Source organism: Trachemys scripta, chromosome 12 (genome assembly GCF_013100865.1).
Source record: "Trachemys scripta elegans isolate TJP31775 chromosome 12, CAS_Tse_1.0, whole genome shotgun sequence".
NCBI classification, from domain to species: domain Eukaryota; kingdom Metazoa; phylum Chordata; order Testudines; family Emydidae; genus Trachemys; species Trachemys scripta.
In genome coordinates, this window is record NC_048309.1 from 32,175,527 (window position 1) to 32,185,840 (window position 10,314).

Genomic DNA, 10,314 nt, shown 5'->3' on the forward strand with positions numbered 1-10,314 from the left:
TCCACGAAAGCTTATGCTCTAATAAATTTGTTAGTCTCTAAGGTGCCACAAGTACTCCTGCTCTTATTCCATCTGTGTGTGGGATGTTTGTGTAGAGAGCCCCTACATCCATGGTGGCTAGGATGGTGTTTTCTGGGAGGTCACCAATGCATTGTAGTTTTCTCAGGAAATCAGTGGTGTCACGGAGATAGCTGGGAGTGCTGGTGGCATAGAGTCTGAGTAGGGAGTCCACATATCCAGACAGTCCTTCAGTGAGAGTGCCAATGCCTGAGATGATGGGGCGTCCAGGATTTTCAGGTTTGTGGATCTTGGGTAGTAGATAGAATAACCCCGGTCGGGGCTCTAAGGGTATGTTGATTTGTTCCGGTGTTAGTGTAGGGAGTGTCCTGAGTAGATGGTGCAGTTTCTTAGTGTATTCCTCAGTGGGATCTGAGGAAGGTGGCCTGTAGAATTTGATATTGGAGAGTTGTCTGGCAGCCTCCTTCTGGTAGTCAGACCTGTTCATGATGACAACAGCACCTCCTTTATCAGCCTCTTTGATGATAATGTCAGGGTGGTTTCTGAGGCTGTGGATGGCATTGCGTTCTGCACAACTTAGGTTTTCCACAATTTCTGCCTGTGCACGTCGGCAGAAGCATTCTATGCATAGGTCCAGACTGTCATTATCTCCATACTGATTTATACCTGCCTCTGGAAATTTCCATTACTTGCGTCTGATGAAGTGGGCATTCACCCACGAAAGCTCCAATACTTCTGTTAGTCTTAAAGGTGCCACAGGACCCTTTGTTGCTTTTTACAGATTCAGACTAACACGGCTACCCCTCTGATATATATAAAGGTAGTACAGGTGGGGCTCCTGGGCTAGGGTTCAGATTACTACGAGTAGGGCTCTCCAGGCTAGGTGTAGGCCTGTGGCCACTGGGGATTCTCAGTCTAGGGTTAGAGTTACTAAGGGTCGGCCTCTTCAGGCTAGGGCTATACTTGGGGTCCTTACAGCTCCCGGGGCTAGGGTTAGGGTTTAGGTTTAGGGTTACCAATGGTGGGCTCTCTGGGGTAGGGTTCAGGTCACTAAGAGTGGGATCCCCAGACTAGGGTTAGTGCTGTGGCCTGTGGGGATCCTCTAGATCAGTGGTTCTCAACCTCCCACCACCCCAGGGACCCCTAAATTTACACAGACAAGTCTGCAGACCCCCCAACTGCCCCTTATTATTTTTTTGCTCATAAATTGTATCTTTCATGGTACTGTAATAGTTGTCACAAATACCACTGTAGAGAAATGATTGGCCCACATTGACAAAAACACAGCAAATGAGAATATTGACAGCTTACCTGATACTAATGCGCTCCCTGGGCTTGTTTGGCAGCACACAGCATGTCCAGCTGAGGAGTCATTTCAGTTAGACAAGTGTGAAGGTCACCTTGAACATTCGCTGTCAAACGCTGTTTGTTTTTTGTTGCTGGTGAGGGCTGAGAATCCATTTTCACAAAGGGAAGTGGGAGCAAATGCAAGGCGGACTTGCAGAGGGTGGTTAGCCAATTCAGGGAATTCACCTGACGTGTGCAACCAGAATTCAGCACCAGGCATGGGCCTGTGGGCACGTTTCACATCAGTGTTTCTCCGCTCAGTAAATTCCTTCTCCTCTTTAGGAATCATTTCAAGCAATTCCCCATCAGCAGATAAAAAGGGATTTGTGATCCACATCATTTCAGTATTGTTACCGTGTGGCTGATGTACATTCTGAACTGGTAAGAAGGGAATCCATGCAATCTGCCATCATAGCACCAAAAGTCAGGTGTTCAAAAACTCCTGCAGGAGCGGAGACATGCTGCTGGTCCCTTTGTGCACTCGCTTCTGCCAGAGACCCAGCTTCTCAATGAACGCAGTCACTTTGTTTGACTGACACCCTTGCATGCTAATATTAAGTTGATTCAGGTGATGAAAGATATCAGCAAGATAAGCAAGCTGAGCAAGCCAGGTCTCTGAGAATTTACCTAATCTGTGCCTTTGCTCTTCCAAAAATACCATCAGAGACTCATGAAGCTCAAAACCGCGATTCAACTCCTTTCTCTTGGAAAGCCATCTGACCTCAGTGTGCAGGAGAAGGTTGTGATGCAATTCACCCATTTCTGCACACATTGCCCCCAAAATATGTGCATTTGCTTGATGTGTGCATTGATAAAGTTAAAAACTTTTATTGTCTTATCAAGTACATCTTTCAGGTCATCTGGCATCTTTCTCATGCCCAAGATCTCCCTGTGACCCATGCAGTGCTTTACTTTTGCCAATGGTGCAACATCTGTCATTTTTTTTGCACCCCATTATGCCTCCCCATCATTACAGAAGCACCCTCTGTGCTCACACACTGCCCCAAGTCCTGGTTGTTGCTCAGCCTGAAATTATCCAGACACTTAAAAATCCCATCACTTGTTGTTTTTGTCGGCAGTGATCTGCAAAACAGCAGTTCTCCTTCTATTTTCCCATCACAGATGTATCGCACATAAACCAACAGCTGAACCTCACCTGACACATCCCATTTGCTTGAATCCTGGTCTTTCACGTCAGCTGCAACCTCTGTAATTCACCTTTTAAGGGGGTCGTTTGATACTGGCACATTCTTCAGATTATTAGCAGCTTCGTCCCCACACTTCAATTGCAGCTGGCATCAGTAATTTCAATTGTATGTGGCTTTCTGTTTTTAGCGATTCTAATTGTCACTGTGTAGGATGCTTTGAGAGCCTTCTCTTGCAAGATTCACACAGTTTGTACGGCTTTTTTTTTGTGTGTGTGTGTTATAAGCAATTCTGCTTCCTTTCAAAATACTCCACCGGCTTGTCAACACTTTCCACATGCACGACCTCAGATGTCTTTTAATTTTTTCGGCTTAAGTGCTTCCTTAGAAAGTACTTCTCCACAAATTACACCCTGGGGTCTGGATTCTCCACCCACACATATTCTCCACCCACACATACACACATAAAGCCAAGTTCAATGTAGCTGTCGTCATATCCCCTCAGGTTTTGGTTTTTTGAAGGGGGTTCGATTTTGCTTCTTTCTTTCTCTTCTCCCGGCTTTGAGATGGTTTCTGCTTGGTGAACGGCTGAAGCTGACTGAGTGGGTTTACAAATAACAAACGCATCCATTACAGAAATTGAATGGAGTAATTATATTTCACACTTGCAGCTGAATGGATCACTAGCAGAGGTGCCATGAATGGGGGGCACAATTTAAAGGCTCTGGGGGGCATGTGACCCCCACATGTCGCCTCTTGATCTAACAGAGGTTTTCAAACTGTGGGGCACGCCCCCCTTGGGGGGTCACGGAGGAATGTTCGGAAGGGAGGCGAGTGGCAATGCCAGTTTGAACTTTTTGGGTAAAGCCCCCCCAGACCGGCTGAGCTGAGTCGGGGGTGGAGGTGGGGCTGCCTCCCCAAGCCCCACCGCACTGGGCTGGCCCCCAGAACATTCCCCTGCGCCCCCTAGGGGGACACGTCCCACAGTTGAAAAGCCTCTGTGCTAAATGGAAGGCAGAAATCTGAGGGGGGGAGAACACGTGACCCTGTGTGCCCCCAGGTGTCACCTCTGGTTGCTGGCACGTTCACAGACACCCCCCACCCCGGATTATACTGGTGGACCCCTAAGGGTCTGTGGCAGAGACGCCGACTCCATGGGTGCTCCGGGGCTGGAGCACCCACAGAAAAAAAATAGTGGGTGGTCAACACCCACCAGCCACCTGCCAATCAGCTGTTTGGCACCCCCTTCCCCCAGCACCCCTGCCCGCCATCACAGTGGTACAGCAGGGGAAGGGACTCCCAAGGCCAGGCCAGCAGGGCAAGGACATAGCTGGCACTAGCCCCTAGGCGCTCCGCCTCCCAGACCCTCTGCTCTAAGCGATTAGCCCCTGAGCCAGGGACAGAACCCAGGAGTCCCGACTCCCCCATCCCAGGGCAGCTCAGCCCCCAGCCTTATCTCTTCTCCAAGGCCACAGAACTGCACACTCGCCCCATTCCCAGCCTGTCTCCACCCAGCCCAGCAAATCAGCTGCCAGCCTTCCAGGGCTGTATCGCCTGCCTCCCGCAGCAGCACCCGCTGCACTGTCCTGAGCTGCCCAGTGCCCCAGGACCTGGCATGCCCACCATGCTCCTCACGAGGTGAGTAGGGGCCTCCCTGGGCTGTCCCAGCAATGGCCTGGTGGGTGCAGGGCTGGGGCAGGAAATCATGGCTGGCAGTAAAGCTGGGGGGACTGGAGATGGAGAGTTGGGTGTCTGTAAGCAGCCTCCCCCCCCATCTCTGGCCGGCTGTGGTTGGTGGGGCAGTATCTGTAAGGATGCTGGGCCCCCCGTCTCTGGGCTGTGGGGGGCAGTATCTGTAAGGACGCTGGGCCCCCCCGTCTCTGGGCTGTGGGGGGGCAGTATCTGTAAGGACGCTGGGCCTCCCATCTCTGGGCTGTGGTTGGGGGGGCGGCAGGCAGGTATCTGTCAGCAGGCTGTCCAATATCTCTGGTGTAGGGGTGTTGGGGTCCCCGCCGTGCTAAGGGCATGTGGCTGGTGTTTGGTTCTCAGTGTGTGTGGGGGTCTCTTGGCTCCAAGGCTGTGTTGGGACAGCGCTGCTGTCAAGGCAGCTCCTATCTCAGCTCTACCAGCAACCCAGGGATTCCCAGCGCTGGCAGCCCTGCCTGGGTGCGGAAGGAGCGGAGCCGGAGGGAGGTGCCACCCCCCCGCACAGTTGGGTGAGGGGAGAATGTCTGGCTCATCACAGTGTCAGAGTCCCTGCACTGCTGGTGGCAAGTCTCCTGCAGCCAGGTCACAGGGTCCATTGGGAGCAAGGGGGTGGGCCTCTGAGCCCCTGTGGCAGGAACTAGTCTGTGTAGCGCCTGGCACTGTGGAGTTGAGGGTGGGGGGAAAGATAGGGCTGTGATTGGGCAGGGCCTGGGGGCAGGGCAGCAATGCATGGCCGAGGGGGGTGGTGGTAGGGCTGGGATTGGTCAAGGCCTGGGGTGGGGCAGCAGTGCATGGCCGAGGGGGCAGGGTAGGGCTGGGACTGGTCAGGGCCTGGTGGCGGTGTAGGGCTGGGATTGGTGCATGGTGCATGGCAGGACTGGGTTCTGATCTTAGTGGGGGTCTGACCTACTATCCTGCAGCCCAAGAGACAGGGCACAGAGCAAGCTCCCCTAACTGCCTCTCCTGGGGCATGGTCATTTGTCCATCTGGACCACGGGTGTCCAGCCTGGCATCCCCCAGCCCCAAACCTGTGCCCAGTGCATTGGGGCCCAAACCACCCCAAGGTTACAAACACACAGGCCCCAGTCTGTGTTAGGTGCTGGCCCATCCTGGCCAGCTGGAATAGTCCTTCCCAGAGAGCATTGATCCCTCTGGTATGGGAGCAGGGGGGAACTGAGGCACAGGCTAAGGGACTTGGTCATGGTCACATGGGGCACCTATGTCAGCTGGGTTTGACCCCATGCCCTAGGCTGGTGCATGATCCATCCCCTCCAGTCTCTAGTGGGAAGCCCTTGCCCTGTGCGAGCATCTGGGGGAGGGGGTGGGGGGCAAAATCCATCTGTGACCAAATAGCCTCTGTGGGGAAGGGTCTGTGTGCATGGAGGGATGCCTGCCATATGGGGGAGGCTGCCTTCTGCCCCAGCCTCCCAGGCCCCCTGCGCTAACCCACTAGACCCCCTCCCTGCGCGGAACTGGGGCTAGCACCTAGGAGGGACCCAGAGGAGGGCAGCCCCTGTATTGTGTGTGACCTGCCCCATTCCTCTTTGCAGGCTGGGCCTGCTCTGGGTGGTGGTGCCCTGGCACGCGGGCTCCTTGTCCTTTCCCGATGGTGAGTCTCCTGTGGGGTAGGGATGGTGCCTGCTGGGCTGGGGGGGGGGGAATCCTGGGGTTCGGGGGGCTTAGAATGACTAAGCCCTGTTTGGGGTGCTGGGACAGAGACTCTGATGACTATCCCAGGGCCCGGGGGGCCCCTGAGGTCAGCTGTGATGGGGGCGGGATAGGGTTCAGGGTGGGTGGTACAACACAGGTGGGGCTGGTGGTGGAGGCGTGAGGCTGGGGCTAGCAGGATGGGGCGGCCCCTGCTGTGAGTACAGCTGGCCTGTGACCTGGAGCAGTAGCCCCGAGAGGGGAGCCGGGAGCCCCCACCCCCCACACTGAGGGGAGTAGGCCTCCGGCGCTCTGGAGTCCCCTTAGGGTGACCAGATGTCCCGATTTTATAGGGACAGTCCCGATTGTTGGAGTTTTTTCTTACATAGGCTCCTATTACCCCCCCACCCCCTGTCCTGATTTTTCACGCTTGCTGTCTGGTCATCCTAAGTCCCCTGGCCAGGCATGGTGCTGAGGGGGGTTGGATGCTGCCCCCAGTAACTCTGCCAATCCCCCCAGGAGCTGCTCGCACTGAATGCCGGGGCCGTTACTTCTGGATCTGGCTGGACAAGGCGTTCGTGGGGCAGAGCCGCTGGCGCTATGGGGTCTATAGTGAGTGGGGAGGGCTCATGGGGGGCTTCCTGGCTGTTTGGAGCAGAGGCTGGGGCAAGATGCAGGCCCGTGGGTGAGGGTGGCCTGGGATGGTGCATTGGGAGAGGGGTCGTGTGACGGGAGGCTGGCGGGGGGGCGGGTGGTGCCTGGGTGCCAGGTGTTGGGGGGGCAGGTACTGGTTGGGGTCCCAGATGCTGTCTCCCCCCAGCCGAGTCGGGGCAGTACATCGAGGTGACACAGCAGCTGGCTTCGCAGTGCGGATTCATGGCAGGCACTGACCTCCGTGGGAACCCCCAGATCCGCGTCTCCTTCCTGGCTTGTTCCGTCCGCAACACGGTGAGTGCCCCCAGTGCCCAGGCCTGCCCTCCAGGAACTGGGGGGCCCATATCTGACTCCCAGCCCCCCCACCCCATAACTCACTAGACCCTGCTCCCCTGCCAGCACTGGGGAGGAACCCAGGAATCCTGCCGGAGCTGGGCAGCCAGTTCTGCTCCCCCTGGTACTTGAGGTCTGGGTGCCAGTGCTGTGCCCCTCCCCCACATCTCCGGTGCTGGAGCAGCCCTGAGGCTGGGCAGGGTCTAACCTGTAGTCTCTCTTTCCTGGGGGACCCCAGTTTGACCAGGATTTCAGCCTGCAGCTGCGGGTGGAGGTGACAGGCGCTGTGGGGCCCAGCGTCCACTATGACATGACCATCAGCTGCCCGCTGGGAGCCTCCTGGAGCCCCCGGGAGATTGTCTGCGAGGAGAACTACATGGAGGTGAGGGGGGCCATGGTGGAGGATGAGGTGGTAGGGAAGGACTTGTCTCCTGGTCGGGGTCCCTAGGGCAGACCCCAGAGCCGCTGGGAGGGGTGATGCTGGGGGGGGAGGGGGTGTCTCCCCGCAGGCCCCTGTGTGAAGTGATGCCGCCAGAGGGTCTCCTAGCAGGGTTTCTTTCCCCAGCCTGAGCTGGCCCTGTCCTGTTGCAGGTGTCGGTCCGGCGGGCTGTGCCCGGCATCGCCAGAGAAGTGCTGAATGAGGACTGGATCGCTGCCTGGCCGGTGGTGAGTGGGCTTGGTGCAGCTGTGGCATCATGGTCCCTCTACCAGCAACGAACAGTGCCCGGAGCTTGGCATGGGCGCCCAGGGAGCAGCGTTGTCTCTGGCACACTCTGCCCACAGAGCAGCAGCGAGCCAGGGCACTTGGCTGTCCTGCTGCCCCATGGCCATGGACTGGGCCAGGTATTGGCCCATCAGCTGCCCAGCAGGCGCGGACTCCCCAGGGCACGGCGGAAGCTAAGTGCCCAATGGGTCCGGCTGGATTGCCCCTGCCACATGTAACCCAGTGCCATGGGTATGGTGAGCTGGGCTGGTCCCCACAGGGGCTGAAGCCCTTAAGCCGACTGCAGAGCTATGATCTGTGGAAGGGGGTAACCTGACAGTGTCGGGACCCCTGCTCCCTCCCCGGCATATGGGGGGACTCAGCCTTATGTCTCTCCCCTTCGCAGGCCCAGGGGGCGCTGAATCAGGTGTGGCAGGTTGTCTTCCACTTCCAGAACGGCTCCCTGCTCAGCATGCCCGCCACGCAGGCCCACAGCCTGGGCTACGGGGTCAACACCACGGCCACCCGCGTCCTCTTCCGCGCACCCTACGGCACAGCCCAGAGCGAGATCGCCTCAGTGAGGGAGCCTGGGGGGAGAGGGGGGAGGGCAGGGCATGGTGGCCACAGTGAGGTGTGGCTGGGGGGGGNGCAGGGAACTACGGGCCTCCTCCATGCTGCTCTTGGGCCAAATTTCACCTTGACTCAGTGCACCACATGGCTTGGAACACTTGGGATTCCATCTGCACAAGGGGTTAACAACTGCAAGCCACGTCAGCTCTGAGCCCACCCATGTGGCTGAGACAACGTCCCTGGACTGACCAGAGCAGCCTCTACCTTGGGCTGCCCTGTACCAGGCCTGAGAGGTGCTCAGAGCTCCTCATCTAGCTCTCTCCCTTTCAACTTGACGCCAGCTATGGGGGGGCGGGGATGCAGAGTACCAGCCTTGGCTTTCCCTTAGCAGTGTGCCGGGGTACCTTCCCCAGTAGCTGTTGACAGGAGCACTTAATGCCAGCTGGGGAACAATCAGAAGGGATCAATGCTTGATGGTGCAGGAGGAACTAAAGCTGTCCGTGTCCTGGTAAGTGCTTGGCACTGTACAAAGGCCAGGCCTCAGGGATGGCTGGGGCTGGGGAGGGGGCGTGCTCTCAACCCCTAGCTAGGTATTGAGTGCTTGCTGCAATGTGCATTTCAGAGGGCATAGCTGTAGCCTGTGCTTGGAGGTAGCAGGACTTGGAGAGTGTTGTGTGCAGTTCGCCTGGGGAACTATTTGCTTGGCCCCTGAGTAAGCACGGTGCCTTGCTAAGGCCGCTTGGCCCTCAGCCTTGGAGCTCTGATCAGCCCACCTGTCTGATGTCTCCCTGAGGCTATGTCTCCATGGCGCACCGCGGAAACGTGTAATGTACATGGAGCTCCACCGCAGTGAAAAGCACACCAAAGCCCCCCCAGGGTGGAACTTACACATAGGGTTGCCAACTTTCTACTCCCACAAAACGGAACACCCATGCTCCGCCCCTTCTGCAAGGCCCCACCCTGCTCACTCCATTCTCCCCCCCCCCGTCACTCCCTCTCCCCACCCTCACTCCCTCCCTCCCTCATTTTCACCACGCTGGCTCAGGGGGTTTGGGTGTGGAGGGGGAGGGCTCCGGCTGGGATGCGGGCTCCGGGCTGAGGCAGTGAGTTGGGATATGGGAGGGGTGAGGGCTCTGGCTGGGGGTGAGGGCTCCGGGATGGGGCCAGGGATGAAGGGTTTAGGATACGGTAGGGGGCTCTGGTCTAGGGAGTGGAGCTGATGGGTTTGGAGTATGGGAGGGGGCTCGGGGTTGGGAGGGGGGAGGGGCTCTGGGCTGGGGCCAGAAATGAGGGGTTCAGTGTGCGGGAGGGGGCTCTGGGCTGGGCAGGGTGTTGGGGTGCAGGGGAGTGAGGGCTCCAGCTGGGGATGCGGGCTCTGGTGTGGGGCCAGTGAAGAGGGATTTGGGGTGCAAGAGGGGGTGCCATGCTGGGGCTGAGGGATTCAGAGTGCAGGAGGCGGCTCCAGCCTGGGGCGGGGATTGAGGTGCAGGAGTGTGTGAGGGCTCTGGCTGGGGGTACAGGCTCTGGGGTGGGGCTGGGGATGAAAGGTTTGGGGTATAGGAGAGGGCTCCAAGATGAGATTGAGGGGTTTGGAGGGTGGGTGGGGGATCAGGGCTCTGGCAGGGGGTCGGGGCATCAGAGGGGGTCAGGGTGCAGGCTCCGGATGGTGCTTACCTTAGGCAGCTCCCGGAAGCAGCATGTCCCCCTGCCGGCTCCTACATGGAGGCGCAGCCAGGCGACTCTGCATGCTGCCCTGTCCGCAGGCGCCATCCTCGCAGCTCCCATTGGCTGCGGTTCCCAGCCAATAGGAGCTGCGGAGCTGGCAGTTGGGGCAGGGGCAGCAGGCCGAGCCCCCTGGCTGCCCCTAGGCCTAGGAGTTGGAGGAGAGAAGTGCCGCTGCTTCAGGGAGCCTGCCTTAGCCCCACTGTGCCGCCACCTGGACTTCTAACAGCCCAGTCAGCAGGGCGGAGGCACAAGGGTCCCTTTTCGACCAGGTGTTCGGGTAGAAAACTGGATAGCTGACAACCCTACTTACACATGCCAGTGAGAGGCTCTGGCTAGAGCGAGACAGCAGGGAAAGGCTTCAGTATCTTCCCATCCCTGCTGCCAGAGCCTTTCCCCGCTGCCCCCCCCCACACCAGCCAGAACCTTTCCCTCCTGCCCCCCACTTCCCTGCCAGAGCCTTTCCCT

At 57.9% G+C, this 10,314-nt stretch overlaps 1 protein-coding gene across 1 annotated transcript; it reads left to right on the forward strand.

The window, feature by feature from the left end:
* The first annotated feature begins 3,988 nt into the window (after positions 1-3,988).
* LOC117886030 lies at positions 3,989-8,952 on the forward strand. Its single transcript, XM_034787663.1, has 8 exons — positions 3,989-4,148; positions 5,768-5,826; positions 6,384-6,476; positions 6,685-6,812; positions 7,090-7,233; positions 7,443-7,517; positions 7,961-8,180; positions 8,918-8,952. The coding sequence occupies exons 1-8, from the start codon at positions 4,126-4,128 to the stop codon at positions 8,950-8,952; spliced, it is 777 nt and encodes a 258-aa protein (XP_034643554.1). The 5' UTR covers positions 3,989-4,125.
* Positions 8,953-10,314: the final 1,362 nt, after the last annotated feature.